This window comes from Staurois parvus, unplaced genomic scaffold, assembly GCF_062004578.1.
Source record: "Staurois parvus isolate SC_StPar_1 unplaced genomic scaffold, SC_StPar_1.0 ptg000422l, whole genome shotgun sequence".
Taxonomy (NCBI): domain Eukaryota; kingdom Metazoa; phylum Chordata; class Amphibia; order Anura; family Ranidae; genus Staurois; species Staurois parvus.
Genome location: NW_028318218.1, coordinates 6338483 through 6360607, shown reverse-complemented (window position 1 = coordinate 6360607; position 22125 = coordinate 6338483). Strand labels below are relative to the sequence as shown.

At 38.9% G+C, this 22125-nt stretch overlaps 1 protein-coding gene across 10 annotated transcripts in view; it reads right to left on the bottom strand.

Annotated features, from left to right (window-relative positions):
• GRIA4 (glutamate ionotropic receptor AMPA type subunit 4) overlaps positions 1–22125 on the bottom strand; it is a 440006-nt gene that overhangs the window by 54829 nt on the left and 363052 nt on the right. For 9 of the 10 annotated variants that reach the window (XR_016314183.1, XR_016314182.1, XM_089687287.1 and 6 more), the window contains exon 9: positions 19629–19739. Coding sequence is in view for 8 of the 10 variants with exons in the window: in XM_089687287.1 (XP_089543413.1) it covers positions 19629–19739 (111 nt within the window). In the remaining 2 variants the exon portion in view is untranslated. Of the gene's footprint in view, positions 1–7918; positions 18274–19628; positions 19740–22125 lie in introns of those variants that run through there. The other variant, XM_089687289.1, reaches the window with a different exon arrangement.

The window sequence follows — 22125 nt, the reverse complement described above, 5'->3', positions numbered from 1 at the left end:
AAAACAGTTTTGGCTTTACATACATTTTGAACTGTGCTCTTGGTGTAAATTTTGTAATGACCCATCCCAGATGCTGGGTGAGTGATTTAAGATAATCGCAGTTCTAGAGCAGAGGCTGAGCGCTGTGGCTGTAAAGAGACGAACGTAATGTCTAGTGGCAAATATCTGCCTGTATCAATCTAGCATTACTATCAAGCATTTCATTAAACATAATCAGGTATTGTAAGCAAGGCAAGCAAAGCCCTGCTTGACTGTCTGATCCAGTGCTGATCCAGCCAAGTATATGCTTTAAGCTCTGATGTTTTTTAATGGCTGGGTCCTGTATAAATGAAAACTGATTGTGCATAGAGGCAGCTATAGAAACATACTGGCACAGGAGTGGGATTAGGTAAGCAATCAACAGAAGGTATGTGGTGAACAATCATAATTCATGAATATAGTTGCTCAAATATGCCTTTGTTAGATTTGTAGGCATTTCAACTGAACAGGTCAGGGTGCACGGGATGCAGAAGACATTGAATCTGAACCACATTGAAGTCAATGATGAAAAAATGGTGGGGTTTTTTTGGGCTTCTGGAGGGTTACTACTGCAGCCAAATGCAACAAAATAGTATGGGAAGCCCACCACTTGTCTAGCAACATGTGGCTATTTAATAAAAAGGGAAAAATGTTTTACAGCACTTGGGAGGGCCATTTTAATGGCTTCAAGATCAACATGGGAAAGATGCAAATCCTTCAATTCTTCAATTTACAGCTTTGTGGGGTGGTATCTTGCTGAGCACTCCCAACACCATATGTTGGTTACCCATATTTTGCTTTATATGACAAGATTTAAAAAAAAAAAAAAAAAGTTTTTCACATTAGTAGCACCTCAAAAACATTTTAAAGAAATGTAATTTAAATTAGAAGGCCTCTCTTTTGTAATGTCAGCCAGTCAGTCAATTTAGTTTGGTCTTCTCCCCAAGAACCTCTTAATCACAGTGTGCAATTAATGTCAGTGGGCAACAGGTTCTTGTCTTAGAAGTTTTAAGAAGATAGCAAGCTAAAATCAGAAATGGGCTTTACAGTGGGTATGTGTCACAGTTGCCAAAAATTAGACCTTATGCTCTCTGGGTTAACTTGGCCATGGAACCACATTTGGAAAGCCTGCAAGATCAGGCTTTACACTTAGCTCTTAAGTTTCATTTATTTTAATGCAATTCTTTATCAGCTATATATCTATTGATTTATTTTGTTTTGTGATGGGGGGGGGGGGGGGTGCAGGAGAGGGTTAAGGGTTGGAAAAAGGCTATGCCAAAAATTGACTAGGTTGGTACTGGGTTTGGTGGCCAACACTATTGATTTACAAATCAGAGTTATAACAGTTACGCTGTAGTGTGCTGAATATAGAGGCAGCTAAACAGCAGCAGCACCACTACCACCTAGCAGTGTGTACTCCTATTTGTGCAAATATATGCTCATCACACACAAAGAGAGCGGGTGTGGAAAGCATCTGAGATCCAAGCCTGGTTCATGTTGATAAACGTTCTCTTTCTGAGAAGACACTTTCAGCAAAGTGGGCCAGCACTTCTAATGCATGTTTTGCAAGCTCAACGTACTGGTACACTATATTGCCAAAAGTATAGGGACGCCTGCCTATACACACACATGAACTTTAATGGCATCCCAGTCTTAGTCCGTAGGGTTCAATATTGAATTGGCCCACCCTTTGCAGCTATAACAGCTTCAACTCTTCTGGGAAGAAGGATGAGAAGGCCTGGCTCGCAGTCTCCGCTGCCATCCCAAAGGTGTTCTATCGGGTTGAGGTCAGGACGCTGTGCAGGCCTGTCAAGTTCCTCTACCCCAAACTCGCTCATCTGTGTCTTTATGAACCTTGCTTTGTGCACTGGTGCGCAGTCATGTTGGAATAGGAAGAGGCCATCCCCAAACTGTTCCCACAAAGTTGAGAGCATGAAATTGTCCAAAATGCCTTGGTATGCTGTAGCCTTGAGTTCCCTTCACTGGAACTAAGGGGCGAAGCCCAACCCCTGAAAAACAATGCCACACCATAATTCCCCCCTCCGCCAAACTTTACACTTGGCACAATGTAGTCAGGAAAGTACCGTTCTCCTGTCAACCGCCAAACCCAGACACGTCCATCAGATTGCCAGACAGAGAAGCATGATTTGTCACTCCAGAGAGCACATCTCCGCAGCGCTAGAGTCCAGTGGTGGTGTGCTTTACACCACTGCATCTGACACTTTGCATTGCACTTGGTGATGTAAGGCTTGAATGCAGCTGCTCGGCCATGGAAACCCATTCCATGAAGCTCTCTACACACTGTACCACACTTTCACAAATGTTTGTAGAAGCAGTCTGCATGCCTAGGTGCTTGATTTTATACACCTGTGGCTGTGGAGGTGATTGGAACACCTGAATCCGATGATTTGGAGGGATGTCACAATACTTTTGGCAATATAGTGTACATCTTAGACACACAAGAATCAATGGGGTCATTCTTCACTTCTGAGGTCATTGATTTCCGAACTGGAGCTGACATACTTGTTGACCATCATGGACAAGCCATGTCTGTGAGTGCTACCTGGAGTCATACCTGCCTGCAGAAAGTTGGAATGCCTCTGTTAGACATCTACTGCTGCTGGTGGTTCTACTGATGCTGCCTGCTTGTCCTCTGTAGGTAGAGAAGCTGTGACAGGTAGCAGAGGCATCCCTGCTGGCATCAGGAATGGCTTTGTACAAACACCTTAAAAGCACCTCCTTGTAGTAATACATTGGGGGAGATATACTAAAACTGGAGCACTTAGAATCTGGTGCAGCTGTATATGATAGTATATGATAGTCTGCTTCTAACTTCAGCTTGTTCAATTAACCTTTGACAATAAAATCTGGAAGCTGATTGGTTCCTATGAAGAACTACACCAGATTTTGCATGCTCCAATTTTAGTAAATCTTCACTATTATGTCTTCCCTCTTGTGTGGTAAAATGTATTTGGCCATTTTGATCTTGTAGCATGGATCTGAAAAGGTGGCACAAGGTCTTTGAGGGGTCTTCTCCATAAATGAGACAGGTTTCAGAAGCAGAGAGCCCTTGCATTTATGTTTTTAATTTATGCATTATAGCAATTAGTGGAACCCGCTAGGGGTGAGTGCTATCTGGCGCCAAACCTCCCCCTTGTGGACTGGCTGCTGCGGAGGCCCAATGCATTATGGGTAATCTTACTGAATTTTCCTGTGAACATAGCAGTTCTGTTTGAGCGTTCCTAAATCAAATGTGTGAAATTTTGGCAGAATTCCACTTTTATCCCAACATAAACAGCAGATGTATGGATACAGTAAATGGCCATACGTTATTGTGACCACAAGAAACCATAATTTGACCACACATTTTTTGCCATGTAGTGTAGGAATGCACCAATACCGTCTTTTTTATTGGTGAGTACAAACACCGATACTTTTGGTCAAGCACTTGCCAATACTGAATACTGATATTTTGCAGTGCGATTTGTGTTAATGGATGCAAATTGCATCGCAAAGAATAGAATGCGATTTGAACATGACTTCAATTCCTGTCCAAATTGCATGCAGTTTCCCCACTGCTCCTGTGTGAACTCAGGCTTGTCATAGTCCGAATTCACACAGGAGAAATGCAGGAAACTTCCCTGTAGGCATCCCATGTTGAGAATCAGTGGTAGAAAAGGAAAGAAAGCGGTGGGGATTTGAAATCCCCGCCACTTTCTTTGTTCTCCTTGCAGTGATGACAGTTTAGGCTAGATGGCATCTGACTTGTAAACACCGTCACATGGACGTTCCTCTCCTACCACTGGCACTCAGCATGGGATGCCTGCAGGGAGGTTTCCAGCACCGCTCCTGTGTGAACTCGGGCTATGACATGCCTGGTTTCACACAGGAGCAGTGGGGAAACTGCATGAGAATTGGACAGGAATTGTATTCCTGTTTAAATTGCATGCTAATCTTTGCGGTACAATTTGCGTCCATTAATGCAAATTGCACTGCAAAATATCAGTTAAGGTATCGGGAGTATTTTCACGAGTACCCATAAAAATGACTTGGTGCATCCCTAGCACATACAATTATATACTTTAGATATAGACACTGAATACTTTGCAAAATCAATGTTCTTAGCTTACTACAGAAATTATTCTTGCAGAAGATTTAAGTCACCTAATTCACTAAGCTAAGTGATCATTTTAAACACACATAAACAGACCTACTGCTACTAGGGAGACCGGCTTACATTGGTGTTTCATTAAAAAGGCTTAAAGTTATATCAAAGGCAGGTGCCCCGCCGGTGTTTCTGGCCCCTCCCTCCTGCTGATTGCTCCTATAGCAAGTAGCTTGCTATGAGGGCACCCAAGCAGGCTTGTTCCCGAGCCACTGCTCTGCATGCTATCATCCCTGCTCTCTCCTCATTGGCTCACTGGTTGTGATTAACAGTAGCGGGAGCCAATGGATCTCGCTGCTGTCTCAGCTAATGAAGAGGGAGAGTTCAGGGAGAGCTGCTACTCTTGCGCACATTGCTGGATCAAGAGGGGGCTCAGGTAAGTATTAGGGGTGCTTAGGTAGCTGCTGCATACAGAAAGTTTCTTGCATAAAATGCAAGGTAAAAAAACCTTGAGCTTTTACAACTTTAATCATGCTGTATTGATAAAACCCCCAGGGCAACTATGTTGTACCATTTTTGATAATTTATGCAGTGTAAGAAGATCTGAACCGGGATTTATTGTATGAGATCTACATGTTTTTTGTAATTGAACAGTCACTGAGTAAACAGTCCCTACTCTTTTAGTACATCAACCTTATAGATGCCTTTCACTGCATACAGCCTTTCACTCAAACTGAGTATTTTATAATTTTTAAAATGTTCCAGTTTTGCCATCACTTTGACTGCCAATGGCTATCCTCAGATCAAGTTGACATTATTCAACATTTTCTACATGTTGGTGGTACCAAGTACTGTATATTTGTATAGTGTTGAGTAACTGTATCTTTGTATTGTATTAAAATTGTTAATTTTATATGTTATTCTTATATTCTAACTATTCTTATATTTTACTGTTGTATTGTATTGTATTGGCATTTTTATTCAGCCTGTGGAAACAGCTCAAGGCTTTACTTTGTCATATAACCAGTTGATCACTAAGAACCCCTACATACAAAAGAAGTGTTGTAACTTGGTGTTGGAAGTTACATTCTGAACATAATTTTGATGTTGGTAAAACTGTGATATGTTTCTCACTCATTCACTAATTAAATATTTTGTCCTTGTGTACTGATTAAAGCAGGGATCCTGCAGAAGCCTGAATATGGAAATGGTCCTAGAAATTTCTGATCAAATAATAGCCATCACTTGGTAGCTAGCTCCAAGGTCTTTATTGTAAACGTACCTTAAAGTGGAACTTCACCCAAAAGGGGAAGTTCCACTTGTTTGCCTCCTCCCCCCCTCCACCGCCACTTTTGGCACTTTTTTTTGGGGGGGGGGGGGGAGGGGCGGGTACCTGGTTTTGACAGGTACTCATTTCTGGTCAGATGTGCTGCAGCAATCTGTGCCAGAGGTTTGCCAAACCCCTCCTTCTCCCGCAGCCTTCAAGGACACGTCATAGGTCCCAGAAGACTGCGGAACCATTCACAAAGCACAATGCACTTCGTGCATGTGCAGTAAGAGACCCACTGTGAAGCTGCAAGGCTTCACTTCTGGTTTTCCTCCTGAAGATGCTGGCACCTGCACCAGAACCTGACTAAAGAAGCGGCTTGAGTGAGGACATTACTGGATCCCTGGACAGGTAAGCATCCTTATATTAAAAGTTAGCAGCTACAGTATCTGTAGCTGCTGAGTTTTAATTTTTTGGGGGAGCCTGGAGCTCTGCTTCAAGAGAAATACAGGGACTTTCATTGCGGACCTCCTTCTGAAAATTCTAGTAGTTTGGCTGTTCTGATGTCATACTTTCACAGACCGGAACAAACATGCAGATCAGGAAAGTAGGAGAAAAGTCAGAAGTCCCCAACTGCATACTTGTTCAGGTCAGTGACTTAAAGTACTGAAGTCAGTGAATCAGCTTGACAGTCAGGCACCTAGCCTAGGCAGCACCGATAACCTCCATGCTTTTCTAATGACAGGTTACCTCTAAATATGATGGCCAAGGCTTCTGAAATCATGAAAAGGTTAGAACCCACGTTGGGGTCTCACTGCTATCTGGGACACCATTCGAGAGATTTTTCCTGTAATTGCTGTCCTGTTGACAACATTTTCCAAGGCAGGATGTGTGGGGATCTCTCCAACAGCAATACAGACAGAAGTAAAAATAATTTTCTTTAGTAGAGTAGGGGAATTCTAGAACCTCTCATGAATATTTATTTTTTGTTTGTATCCCTATTTAAGATTCCCTCTCACTTTCTGTCTGCTAAAACCATGGTCAGCAGGACAGGATGTGAAAGAAAAATCTCTCTACGGAAGTCCCAAATAGCAGTAAAAGGAGTTTTAATCTCTTTCTAGCCAAATAGGTTTAGAAGACCTCCCCAGAAGATGACTATCAAGTACAGATACAAATATGCAATAAGAGCATGAACTTGCTACACGAACTGCACACTTTGGATTGTCATCCAAGTGGAATACAGATCATGAAATGCCCCTACATTTCTGTATTACTGGAAAAGCAATATAGGGAATTAATTCCAAGGGACTGAAGGGCTTAGCATTTGCTCAGTTTTAACCTCTTCAGTGGATACTGCTGATTAGAAAATGTGAATCCATCCGGATGCATTTCCAAGGCAACTGAGATTCCCCTTCCCCTCCTTCCATTTAATCTCATTGCTTTATATATGTTGTGCAAGCAAGAAGGGCCTGCTCTAAACCTATTTATGCTTTATATACATAACATATATGGTTATATCCACTTATATATACACATCACAGAGTGGAGGATTTTTTTTTTTAGTTCTGTCTAAAAGCAGAGAAACCAAGCTGCCTACTAATTACTTTATTACCAATTAGAGTAAATGTGTGTGTATCTATCTATCTATCTATCTGTCTATCTATCTATCTATCTATCTATCTATCTATCTATCTATCTATATGCACAGACATGCATTTGTTTTGTGCTTACATAAACTTTATAGAAAGTATGTGGACAGTCCCTTTATGATTTATGCACAGGGTATATAAAGTATAAAACGTTTGTCAGATTTTTACAGCTGTTTTCTGGTTGCGGAGATTTATCAAGGTTTCGCAAGGACAGGAAGTGATGAGGTATCTCTCTGATGGGGATAGAAACAACAACAAAAGCACATTTATTTTAGAGTGGAAAAGGGTAAGAAAAATTTTGGTGACACCCAATCCCCTGTCCTGGAGTCAGCGGGACAGAAAGTGATGGGGAAATCTCCATAGTGACTGAAATAAAATGTTGACATAAGTTTTGATTCTAAGGATACGGGCACACACTGTGCATGTAGTGAATGCATGCAAAATCATGTGCTTTCCTAACATGCCAAGAAACATGCTGCCCTTTAGTAAATGGGTGGAGGTGCCATTAATTCTTAATGGCACCCCCACCCATCTGCTAACATGCATGTTCCTGCACATGCCAAAACACATGGTGCTGCAGCAACAAACAGTTTGGGATGGTGCAATCTTGCAAAAGGTACAGGGATGTCTTTTGCACATTTTTTCATGTACAGGGCAGCCCACTGAAATAAATGGCTTGCTTTACACACAACGTTGCACCAGCATGGTGTGAACAGAGCCTTACCCCGCCAAAAAAAAGTTCTGCCCAGAGTTGGGCTGTGGGTTACAGTTTTTTCTTGCTTTAATGCCTGCAGTATTGTAACTTATTATTATACAAGTACTAAATATGTGGTCTATTATGACTTTTCAACATAAGAAAATAATAGCCTCTGCACCACGTTTCACAGAAAACACACCATTTTAATACATCAACAAGAAAAATATCAATATAAACTAGACCATAACATACTGTAAGTAAACATAGGTGATACAGATACATTTGTACACTGCTAAAAGTCACATTCATTAACTTTAAACTACATAAAACATACAAATTACCTTATTAAGCACAGAGTGTACAAATCTGCTGTGTGGTTTTTCAGGAACATGTCAAAAAATAGAAAACATGATTTGATATGTCTTTCAATAGTAAGCTTTATTATGGTACAAACTAAATTATACAAAATATGAGAATTATTCTTATCGGTGCAGTGACATGCTATTGCTTGTGCTTAGCACGTGCATAAACCTTATAGCAAAAACAAAACATTTCATTTACAGAAATCCATCCTTTAGGGATGTATCATTATGCAAATAAGTAAATTATTTGACCAACATGTACATATCAGCAATTATCCAGTAAGCATCTGCTGTTAAATACTTCTATTACATACAGAATGAAATAATATAATTTTGTACGCAAGCACCTCATTTGCATTTTTTCCACCAAGCGCATATGTTGTTGGTGTGGAAGTATTGGAAACGGCAACTCGATTTGGCATACGATTTTATATATATAGATATATATAGATATATAGATATATAAAACAGTGGCCCTGTGCAGGTCAGCAACTGCCCAGGATAGATAGATAGATAGATAGATAGATAGATAGATAGATAGATAGTTGCACTCACTTTGCTTTACTCCCTTATGGTTTATAATATGCAACTGGATAATACAGTGATCACCCCCTTCACTTTAAACTGAGATTCCAGCTTACACCTAACTAGCTTTAAAAATATCCCTCCACCCACCTAACATTTGTGCTGACTAACCTGTGTAACTGCATATACTTACCTATTTTCAGGTCGCTTCAGTTAAGTCACCCGGTCTCCCCTGTGTCCGGCTGCAGGTAGGAGGTGCTCACTACCCAAAACCACTTGGATATTATTATGAGCAATGTCCTGGTCTATGTCAAAGGCATAGAGGATCTCTAAGTGCTAGAAGAACCTTGTGTTGCTGCATAGTCTTCATATATGTTATGTCCACCCCTGATATATATATTATATATACAGTGCTCAGCATAAATGAGTACAACCCAACAGATTTGTCAAGAAACCTTTACTTTCCTTCCAGAATCAACATTTTCTGAGACACTATTCTACAAAATACTCTCACAACAGTGGGCCATTGATTGCAAACAAGATTTTTTAATTCGCACTCACAAAAAAGTATTTTTTCTAACAAATTCATTCAAGTCCATGTTGCAAAAATGAATACACCCCAATCAAAGTCTTAGGAGCAAAGCTAAATTTTAGCAAACCAAATCCTAATTAACAAGAATTCAACTACAGGTGTAATCTAATTATTCATTAAACAGGTGTCCAGAAGATTATAAAAGGGCGTTAACAAAAAAACCCCTTCCCATTTCAAGTTGTCAGCAATGGCACCATATGGAAGAGAAATGTCACAAGGCCTGAGAAAGAAAATTATCTCTTTACACAAGAAAGGTGAAGGCTACAAGAAGATCAGCATGAAAGCTTTACTAATCAGTCAGAATACTGTAGCAAAAGTAATACAAAAATTTAACAAAGATGGAACTGCAACCATCTCACAGAGACATCCAGGCGATCCACAGACGTTAACACCTCGATAGGAGCATCTTCTTATGAGAATAGTTGAAGAAAATCACCATGCAAGTTCACTTTAGTTAGCTAGAAGACGTAGAAAGCCAAACTGGGGTGATTGTCTCCTGTGACACAATACAGCGTATACCGCAGAGGAATGGCATACATGGTTGTTGTCCATGAAGGAAGCCTGCCTAGATATTTGCAAGGGCCCATGCTGAAAATGAAGAAGACTAATGGGACTGTGTACTCTGGAGTGATAAGACCAAGATAAATGTTTTTGAAACTGATGGCTTCAAAATTGTATGGCGTCGCAAAGGTGAGGAGTACAAAGGAAAATGCATGGTGCCTACCATGAAACATGGTGGTGGCAATGTCCTTCTGTGGGGCTGCATGAGTGCTGCTGGTGTCGGGGATCTACATTTCATTAATGGTATCATGAATTTACAGATGTACTGCTGTACATTGAAAGAGAAGATGCTACCATCACTCCATGCTCTTGGTCTTCGTGCACTTTTTCAAAATAACAATGATTCAAAACACACATCTAGAGCCACTGTTGCATTTCTGATGAAGAACAGCGTTAAAGTGATTTAGTGACCAAGTATGTCTCCTGATCTGAACCCAATCGAACACCTATGGAGAATTCTGAAGAGACAAGTTATGCATTATTCTCCATCCAGCATCCAGGATCTAAGAGAGGTAATTCTTGAAGAATGGAAAGAGATAGATGTTGTCGCCAACTTGGTGCTGTCCTTAAAAATCATGGAGGTCATAAAAAAATACTAGATGTAGTAGTTTTTGTTGAGGGGTATATTTTGCATCAACTAATTTTAGTAAAACTGAAGATTTTGTTATCTAAGTTATATTATTAACCTTACTTTCATGTAATGAGCTAAACAAATGTTCAATAAAACTAATTTTTGTCAAAATTTTAGAAATTGTTCTTATGTTCATTGAGATATTGATTAAAATCATACATTTTAAAAGGGGTGTACTAATTTGTGCTGAACACTGCTTCCACAAACATTTGTGAAAGAATGGGCCACTCTCAGGAGTTTAGGTTACTAAATATTCCACAGTCATCTGCTAGTAGTATTATAACAAAGTGAAAGCAACTGGGAACAACAACTCAGCCACGAAAAATGACAGAGCGGGGTCAGTGCATGCTGAAACGTACAGTGTGCAAAAGACGGCAACTGTCTGCAGAGTCAATAGCTAAAGACCTCCAAATATCATGTGGCCTTCAGATTAGCACAACAGTGCATAGAATGCTTCATGGAATGGGTTTCCATTGCCGAGCAGCTGCATCCAAGCCTTACATCACCAAGTGCAATGCAAAGCGTTGGATGCAGTGGAGACATGTTCTCTTTAGTGAAAAATCATGCTTCACTGTCTGGCAATCCAATGGAAGTGTCTAGGTTTGGCGTTTCCCAGGAGAACAGTACTTGTCTCATTGCATTCTGCCAAATGTAACATTTGGTGGAGAGGGGATTATGGTATGGGGTTATTTTTCAGGGGTTGGGCTTGGCCCTTAGTTTCAGTTAGATAAACTCTTAAGGTGTCAGCTCTCAACTTTGTGGGAACAGTTTGGAGATGGCCCCTTCCTGTTCCAACATGACTGTGCACCAGTGCACAAAGCAAGGTCCATAAAGACATGGACGAGCATGATGCAGGAACTTGACTGGCCTGCACAGAGTCCTGACCTCAACCCGACAGAACACCTTTGGGATGAATTAGAGCGAAGACTGCGAGTCTGGCCTTCTCATCCGACATCAGTGCCTGACCTCACAAATGCGCTTCTGGAAAAATGGTCAAACATTCCCATATATATACACTCCAAAACTTTGTGGACAGCCTTTCCAGAAGAGTTGAAGTTATTATAGCTGCAAAGGGCGGGCCAACTCAGTATTGAACCCTACGGACTAAGACTGGGATGCCATTAAAGTTCATGTGCATGTAAAGTCAGGCCGACCAATACTTTTGGCAATATAATATATATACAGGTGCATCTCAATAAATTAGAATATCATTAAAAAGGTAAATTATTTCAGTAAATCAATTTAAAATGTGAAACTCGTTTATTATATAGATTCAGTACACACAGAGTGATATATTTCAAGCACTTCTTTCTTTTATTTTGATGATTATGGCTTACAACTAGTGAAATTTAGTATCTCATAAAATTAGAATATTGTGAAAAAGTTCAATATTGTAGACTCATGGGGGTTTATTTACTAAAGCTGGAGAGTCCAAAATCAGACTCCCTTCTGCATAGAAACCAATCAGCTTCCAGGTTTCATTGCCAAAGCTTCATTGAACAAGCTGAGGTTAGAAGCTGATTGGTTTCTATGCAGAAGGGAGTCTGATTTTGGACTCTCCAGCTTTAGTAAATAAACCCCATGGTGTCACACTCTAATCAGCTAATTAACTCAAAACATCTGTAATGGTTTCCTGAGCCCTTAAATAGTCTCTCAGTCTGGTTCAGAAGGTTACACAATCATGGGGAAGACTGCTGACTTGACAGTTGTCCAGAAGACAGTCATTGACACCCTGCACAAGGAGGGTAAGTCACAAAAGGTCATTGCTTTAGATTGTAAGCTCCACGAGCAGGGCCTTCACATTCCTTCTGTACTGAAATGAATTGTAATTGTACTGTCTCCCTTATATTGTAAAGCACTCTACACACTGTTGGCGCTATATAAATCCTGTATAATAATAATAATTGCTAAAGAAGATGGCTGTTCACAGAGTGCTGTATCCAAGCATATTAATGGAAAGTTTAGTGGAAGGAAAAAGTGTGGTAGAAAAAGGTGCACAAGCAACAGGGATAACTGCAGCCTTGAGAGGATTGTGAAGCAAATGTCATTCAAGAATTTGGGGGTAGATTCACAAGGAGTGGACTACAGCTGGTGTCAGTGCTGCACAAGCCACCACACACAGATGTATCGAGGACATGGGCTACACCTGTTGTATTCCTTGTGTCAAGCCACTCCTGAACCAGAGACAACGTCAGAAGCGTCTTATCTGGGCTAAGGAGAAAAAGGACTGGACTGTTGTTCAGTGGTCCAAAGTCTTCTATTCGAATGAAAGCAAATTTTGCATTTCATTTGGAAATCAAGGTCCCAGAGTCTGGAGAAGGAATGAAGAGGCACAGAAAAGTTGCATGAGGTCCAGTGTGCAGTTTCCACAGTCAGTCATGATTTGGGGAGGCATGTCATCTACTGGTGTTGGTCCACTGTATTTTATCAAGTCCAAAGTCAGCACAGCTCTCTACCGGGAAATTCTAGAGCACTTCATGCTTCCCTCTGCTGACCAGCTTTATGCAGATGCTGATTTCATTTTTCAGCAGGATTTGGCACCTGCCCACACTGCCAAAAGTACCAATACCTGGTTTAATGATCATGGTATCACAGTGTTTGATTGGCCAGAAAATTCACCTGACCTATATACCATAAAGAATATGTGGGGTATTGTCAAGAAGAAGATGAGAGACACCAGACCCAACAATGCAGACGAGCTGAAGGCTGCAACCAAAGCAACCTGGGCTTCCATAACACTTCAGCAGTGCCACGCTGCCTTGATGCAGTAATTCATGCAAAAGGAGCCCTGACCAAGTATTGCATGCATATTATACTGTATATGGACATACTTTTCAGTAAGCCAACATTTCTGTATTAAAAATCCTTTTTTTATTGGTCTTATGTAATATTCTAATTTTCACTAGCTGTAAGCCATAATCAGCAAAACAAAAAAAAAATTATTGAAATATATCACTCTGTGTGTGATGAATCTATATATGTTTCACTTTTTAAACTGAATTACTGAAATAAACTAACTTTTTGATGATACTCTAATTTATTGAGATGCACCTGTATATATATTGCCTTAGGTAATCCTAAAGTCAATCAGTGGGTATGGCTATATACTGAAGCTCATTTATGGTGTAATAAAACTGTATTTTGACACTTACTATATGAGTGTTTGTTTTACAAATACTCATAAATAAACTAATTTTTTTTTACTGATAACCTTTCCTGTCCTGGTTTCAATATTATGAAATTTTGCTTTTGCAATAAAATCCTGATGGGATTATTAATCTAATCTCCCTAGAGAAAGGCCAAACATCGCCCTCTACCTGACTCTCACTTGACAGATACATATTGCACACCTAGGGCTATACACTGTTACATTGCTGTTTTACAAGGACAGTGGCTTACATGTGCATCAACTAGAGCCTCCATGAAGTTTAATTGATATGGCCATTTGTACATTATTAGTTTGCTAAACTCCCATGGGATCAACTCAGATTGGCCTTTGTCCAAGAAGCTGTGTACAAATTGAATACACACTGGAGATTCTAATCTTTGTACGTTATTTAGGACTCCATAAGTGGCACACTTCCCATATGGTTGGAATACAGGGTCAAATCATCCCCTGACAGGCCCATTGTAAATGATAAACAAGGTATTTTTTGTACACCCACTTCCATAGCATACACTAACTAGAACCTAAGATCTCCATACCTCTTTCTTAGGTTGCATTCTTATAACCACCTTTACAACAGAATGACTGTCTGCATAGAAACTTAATTGCAGCGCTAAGAGTCTCTATTGTAAAATACACTTTCAACTGTAGAGAAAGCAACAGCATTTGTATATTTTCCCTCGGTGATTGTTACAGCTGCCCTTTCAGCCTCACTTTTATCGCAGGAAAAGGTCCCTGCATCATTCTTTAAATCACAGTCTACACAGAATCGGCAAGTGCCGTGCGGTTCCTGGTAAAGGAAGCAGCTTCTGAGATTTCCAGTGCGAGCGGGTGCCATTAGGATAAAAGAAAATATTTAAAAAATATTCCTAAAGGAACTGCAAACATGCACCGATATGGCCCTCGTGTATCCACTTTAGTTTTCCTACCCAGTTTACATCAAAGCAGCAAAGGCGTCTATACAGTATAATAAAAAGGGGTTATTGGTGGAAGGACTAAAATGACCAAGCTGGGCTATTATTTGTCATGTATAAGTGCATTAAAGTTTGTTTGGCCAGGAAACCTATACCAAACAACTCTACTTAAAACACACTGCTCAATATTAGTAATCTGCATGCATTATACACTAATTATTACCATCAGAATTTGTTTCAAGCTTGTACAGCTATAACAGAATCTAATTAATATATATATATATATATATATATATATATATATATATATTAGCGCTGCACTTTCTTACATATACAGCTATAACAAATGAAGCTGTAACTTGCACAGTAGAAATGTTCTGTGTGGATTGCCGTGGCAGTTCAGATGATATATCCAAATTTTTAAGAGCTGTATTAAATGTGTGGATGGGGCTTAAATTATATCTAAAGCCAAAACATTTTTATTTTGGTTACATTAGGGTAAGGTTTTTCTTTTCTTGGTCTGAGTCCCACTGGGGAGATTTACATTCACTTTCTGTCTAGTAGAAGAAAGAAAACAATTCTACAAAAAAGGGAATTTCCCTTTTGTCCCCATTAGAAGATAGTGGTAGTTAGTCACATTCAACTGGCCTTGTTCGGCAATGCTCATGACATTTTGCAGCTTATCCAAGCTTCTTCTTGCTTCTTCAGTTATAATTGGTATCAGGGACACTGTTCTAATTACATAATGCCATTCCGTGTGTTAGTAAGTCTTTGAAAGGTGATATTTCTTGGATTTACATTGCTGAAGGTATAAATTGTTGTCAAATCTCCAGGGTAGGGATGTTAAAATGGCATTAAATATGTTAAAGGTCCCCACCCCTGTTTACGGATGGTTATTTCAGTTTAACAGAAATGGCCTCTTTCATATCTCTTGTGATTTATGAACCAGACCAACTGTCTTCACTATCCAAATGTGACAACAAATCACACCTTCATACATGTAAACTCAAAAATTAACACCTCTTATGCACTTCCTGACATTGAAGGATGGAATTTAGTAATTTTAACAGGGTAGGTCCACATATTTCACACTTCCAATCCTGTTTTTGGACAATCAGCATGCCTTGAGACATTCCAATGTGATTGGATCAAGGTGACTGAGTTACCTATGTGCCTATAAAGACTGTGGTAAGTTCTTGACCCTCATTAAAACCTAAGAAGCGGCTTGGAGAAGCTGTGAAACATCTTCAGCTTTACACTCGAAGATGTCTAGTTGAACGTGACCAACTACTTCTTGCTATATCATGACACAGATAAATTAGAACTCTCACAGAAGATCTTCACTGGAAGCAATACATCCCTAATTGATATATATATATACATTTTTTACTTTTTGCCTTTAGTTACAATTTAACCACTTGCTAACCGTGCTATAGCCAAATGACAGATACAGCGCGGTTGTCCAGTTCTGAGAGGGCGTCATATGGCCCTCCTGCGCGCCCCCAGCAGTGCGCACCGAGCGATCTCTGTGATTGCCGTGTCCTACGGACAGCTAATCACGTGATAAGGCAACAGGCCAATCACAGCGGCCTTTTACCATATCATGGAGTAAATACAGTTGCCGGCTATCGGCAGCACTTTCCTCCCGCTGTCACAGCGAGAGGAAAGTACTGCCGATAACTGGCAACTGTCACAGAGCAGATCAGCACTGATGATCAGTGCCCTGATGATCACTGCCCTGCAGTGCCACCCAAAAGTGCCACCCACCAGTGCCCAGCAGTACTGCCCATCAGTGCTGCCCAGCAGTCGTGCCCATCAGTGCCACCCATCAGTGCTCAGCAGTGCCCCCAGTCAGTGCTACCATTCAGTGCTGTTGGTCAGTGCCATCAGTCACCGCCGCTCGCCAGTGTCTCCCATCAGTGCCACCTATTAGTGCCGCCTATCAGTGACCATTATTGCTGCATATCAGTGCAGCATCATCATTGCCTCCTCATCAATGCCCACCAGTGCCGCCTCATCAGTGCCACCTCATCAATGCAGCCTATCAGTGCCCATCAGTGCTGCCTATCTGTGCCACCTCATCAGTACTGCCTATCAGTGCTACCTATCAGTGCTGCCTATCAGTGCAGTCTCACCAACGCACTTCAGTGAAAGAGAAAAATTACCTGTTTGCAAAATTTCATAATAGATACAAAGAAAAACTTTTTTTTTAAATTTTTTGCTCTTTTTTTGTTTATAATGCAAAAAATAAAACACTTAATGGCGATTAAATACCAACAAAAAGAATCTCTATTTGTGTGAAAAAATTATAAAAATGTCATATGGGTACAGCGTTGCATGACTGCGCAATTGTCATTCAAAGTGCGACAGCGCTGAAAGCTGAAAATTGGCCTGGGCAGGAAGGGGGGTAAAAGTGTCCGGTAGGCAAGTGGTTAAGCAACATGTAAAGTAAGGAGACAAGGTTGAGTGTTGGGTTAATGCAAAACTTTTAATGCTTATACCTGAAAATGTTAAGTTATGGGATTAAAAAATGTAATGTGTAAAAAAATTAATTCAGTTGGGGTCTTTACTTTGTTCAGCTGATTGCTGCAATTCTTTGCATTATACATCCTTGCAGGTAAAAGAATTATATATCTGTAAAGCACAAAATTGTCACACTTTATATATCTAATGTAGGGCTGTTAAAGAGAAATAAGTACATAAAAATGCCAAAGAAAATCATCTAATAGAAATACAGTAAGTTTATTTTAAATAAAGCATTAACTTGATAAGGTAAAGTCAGATATTTCTTATGTGAAAAAATGTATTATTATTTACTTTTGATAAATATTGTTACTTTTTTTTTAGAAATCCAGAGAGTCTTAGCAGTTCTGAAAAAAAACCTTTTGATCCAAATAATGGTTCAATAAGGTGAACTTGTGAGTAAAACTGCCGGTTGTGGAATTCTTTCAAACATACAAGGGGCACCACTGTACATATTTAAAGTCAGCAGTGAAATCTAACACTTTTCATAAAGCATTTTAAAGCAAAAAAATCTATTTATTGAGAATGCTGAACCAATATTATACACTTCCATAAAACATCACTTGTGCAAGTTTGTTAAAATATGAAAAGTAAAGCCACAGCAGCAGGCAATACATAGCAAAAAACATCATAATATACAAAATGAAAAGCTAAAACAACACGACAGCAAGTAAATAGTAAAACATGTGTTGTCACAATTAAGTAGACATTATAAACTATATATTTTTGTCAGCAGAATTATTATTTGTATATTATATTTGTATAGTAAAATGTATAGAATATAGTATTAAGGATATTTTTTAAAATAATTTTACAAAATGCTACTAAATTTAGATTATTTTAACGGCATAAAAATGTAGGGAAAACTGTGTATTTTAAATTTAAATGTTATACATATGACCAAAAGTAGTTTTTAATTTGGCATACTATTCCCACATGAAAAGCTATCTTTTAACTGTATAATGATGTCTTTCAGGAAGCCTCCAGTGTTACAATTCATTTTTTATTGGATAACTTTGGGGAGCAGTTGTACAATCTTTCAGTACTAACGTATTTAAATATATCTCAAGGCATTTCATGAGTAGTGTGATGGATATTATGAAGTCAGAAGGATATTAATCCACATTACAGACTGTGAAAAAAAAAGTTCACTACTTTGACTACATTGTTGAATTTTACTTGAGCCATAGCAAGGAATGGTCGCTGGGTCTTGAAAATGTTCTTTCTTGATCAATTTCTTAAAATAGGATTCTTCATCAGAGGCTGAAAAGAGGAGGACTGTACTGAAGTATGATTTCCCATTACTGAATCTTTTAGGAAAAAATGCAATGTACAAACAGCTCAGAGTGTATAATTTATCATGCATAAGTAGTCTATCTCCCTGTACATAGAACTGTGTACAATAATCCTGTAACAGCGGAATTATTAGATTATGAAAAAATATGCATTTGTGTTTTATGTGTTCAACACCCACAGCCAAAAAGAAAACAAGAAAAAAAAAAACAACTTAAACACATTATTCCCATTTAAGATTGTTTTATAAATGTATTCTTTTTAAACCAAGTGTAACAGAGCAGGTGAAAAGTTCAGAGAAATGTACTGGAAAGTCCAGACAAATAAAGGTCACCCTACACTTGCCTGTGTTGACAACAGATTTAAAGGGCATGTCTGACTTTTGAGGCTGACAAATACGCTTGATATTACTGTGCAGTAAAGAAAGGTGATTTATGTTCTACGGTTCCACAGCAAAAAAAATTAGTCTGTCTAGGCTTTTTGTGCGCTGCGTATGGATGGGAAAATGCACTGCAGTAATTTCAAAATTAGCTTCTTAAATTAATTTACAGTAGCATGTGGATATCAATAATTTTTCACTTATGGTACAAAAATTATTGAAGTTTACAAAACAAAAAAACTGTATTTTTTTGCTGTATTAATATTTGATTACTTAAAATAAGAAAAAAAAATAAAACCAAGAGTTTCACCCTTCATTAAAGCACAATGTGTAACTAATTTAACTTTGGAAAAAGTACATAAGCAACATATTCTGTATTATAAATGTAATATTAAATGTCAATAAGCATTTTTCTATTGAACAAGTGATACAAGGTAAGTATATGAGGAAAATAAATACTTTTTAGAAAATAAAAATGTTTTTCAGGTTGATTAAAGTGTGCGCAGGCTATATGAAATGGTGTTTCTATTAATGAAATAGAAATATTGAAAATCACTACTGCAACATAACTGGGTCTCAGATTTTGAAACGCATCAAAACAATTTTAGCGAATTTTATGAAACAATATTTGAATTTTCAGCTAATCAGTACAATGATCTTTTAATGCAACACAGAGTTACCTAAATGTTACATATTTTGTTGGAAATCATAAAATAGTCATATTTATTATTTTTTTCACCGAAAGATATAAAATTCAGTTCATTAACTGAATTATATAAAACATAAATATACATTCAACTATTTTACATATTTTTTAAATTGTAAATTTGGAGTATAGGTATCAAATACTTTTACACTTAAAACATATAATGTATATTTATGTTTCTTTCCATTAAATGTGACAAAATGTACACATTAAAGTTTATTTATATTGAAAAAGACTTACCAGAATTGTAGTAACAATGACTGTCCGGTTTTCAATGGCGGAACTGTCATTTCTAAAAGATGGTTCATGCTGTAGCAAAACAAGCTTATCCATATCATTCCAGTAACCAATCTGTAACACAGAATATTTCTAGTTCACTTGCAGAAGAATGCCAAATTTTAGAGCATTCATGTACATATTGTATTTGTAATGTAACAATATTTGTTTAATCTCATTCAGCTGCATTCCTATTATAAAGAAATGTGGGATTTTAGTTCTTAGTAGTACTCTCTAGGGTCAGCAACAGGACGTCTGCTTTTGCCTATTGATTACAATAACCATAGCTGGTTTGACCAGGATCGCAGGTGGGTGAGGCTTAGAACTGTTAGAGGAAGAGAGAAGACCTTTAAATGTGGCTTTAATAGGCACAAGGAATGTTAACCTCCCTAGCGGTCTGATTATGTCAGTATTTCTGTGCTCAAAGCGGTGCATTTTTTTGCATGGAAATATGTTGTTTTTTTATTGTAGGCCTGTAATTCTTCGGAATAACTCACTGAAATCTGTCCAAACAAGAGTCTAGTAAACATTCCGGGTGTGATAAAATTTGAAACACGAAACCATAAATTATAATATAATAAATAATCATAAAAAATAATAATAAAATAATAGTAAATTTAATTCAATAATGTAATCAAACCAAAAACACTGAAATTTGAAATAGAGCGCCAAGTTCGCACATCACTGAGTTCAGTCGCAAAATCATTTTCAGTGTCTGGTGACAAATTTCCCCACGAATCATTATCACTCAATTCTGCAAGTGGTTCTAATTTACTATCGCTGTTCTCTAGCTGGTCTAAAACTGCTTTTGACCTAAAGGGACGCTTTTTGGATGCCATGAACATTTCTCAGTTTGCAGGCAGAAAGAACGGTAAAAATGCAGGCAGGGCACAGGGCAAAGCACTCGGGACAAAATGTATGTGAAATGCTTTGATACAGTAATGGAATACTATCATATTTTAGTGTATTGAGTGAATATCACATTTTTACATTTTTGAATTTCCCGACGGTTCCGGCCCCCATACGTCCCAACACTCACAGGGAATGGAACCCGGAAGATGGATGCCGGAGGACATGGCCGGGGATGCTGCAGGGGGGACCTCGCGGGAGCGATGGACAAGGTAAGTGAAACAGGGATCCAGGAGCAACGCTGCAGGGTATTCCCGAGCGTAGCTCGGGGTTACCGCTTTTGGTATTGAAACTTTACCCCGAGCTACACTTGGGAATACCGCCAGGGGGTTAAACATCCCTGATATCATTTGAGAACAGGGGCGTACTGACCATTTGGAAACTCTGGCACTGCCCAAGGGCCCGGGGTCAGTAGGGGGCCCCATCAGATGCCCCTGGTACCTTTTTCATAGGCTTTTTTGAGTTTGGGCAAGGACACAGGGGCCCCATGATCTCCTATTGCCCGGGGGCCCCATGAGTTCTCAGTCTGCCCCTGTTTGAGAATTTTTAGGCTTACAAAGCTAAGTATATAGCAGTCAGACAGTAATATTAAATAAAGAAATCCACAACAATGGCTTTATAAAGTCAAAGTTTATTAAAGTATATGTATAGCCCAAACCTTTTTTTTTAGTTTTGGATACAGTAGTGGTGAAAACACTTCACATTTTGTTTCTTGCTGCCTGTGTACCACTAGGTAACTTTCCCTTTTTCTCAAAGATTCTAAGCTCCGATCTAGAGAAGACATTACAAAGGCGTGGCCAGCCCTTACCTTAACGCCTTGGATGTGTAGACAAATCCACCATTTTCTACGTAACTCCCCACATCTAAAGGATTATTCAAGACCGCTTACTGCTTTCGAAAAACTCTGCTTTACAGATCTCCCACAGAGGCATGTAATATCCAAATTATATTCCCTATTGGAAAGTTCCAATACATCTCACTCACTGAAGGCCTGTGCAGCCTGGCAGCATGATCTAGAAATTTCAATCTCACCTGAGGAATGGAACCACATTTACGATCACATGCATAAAGGTTCCATATGTGTTTCTACACAAGAAAGCAACTACAAAGTTTTTTCCAGATGGTATAGAGTTCCATCTGTGATTCATAAATTTGATCCTAAAGTGCCAGATTTATGCTGGCGATGCTCCCAGGCAAATGGTACTCTTCTCCATATATGGTGGGAATGCCCGCTGTTGCAACCCTTCTGGAGACAAATTTTGGACATCATTAGACAAGTAACTTTCCCTTTACTTCTTGTCCCAGAGATGGTTAAGAGAATTTTCACATACTGTAGCTTTGTAAATAAGGCAAAGATATGTTCACTTAATATCAAATTGTGTCCAAGGAAAATTAAAAAAAAACAAAAAAAAAACAAAAATCAGGAATTTTGCATGCACTGGTTTGGATGATTGCAGTGAACCTTACTCGCTATACTAAATTAACATCATATTGTGAACATTTTCTTTTTCTTTAGTAAACTAACCCTATGTTTCCATATGTTTCCAGGTGT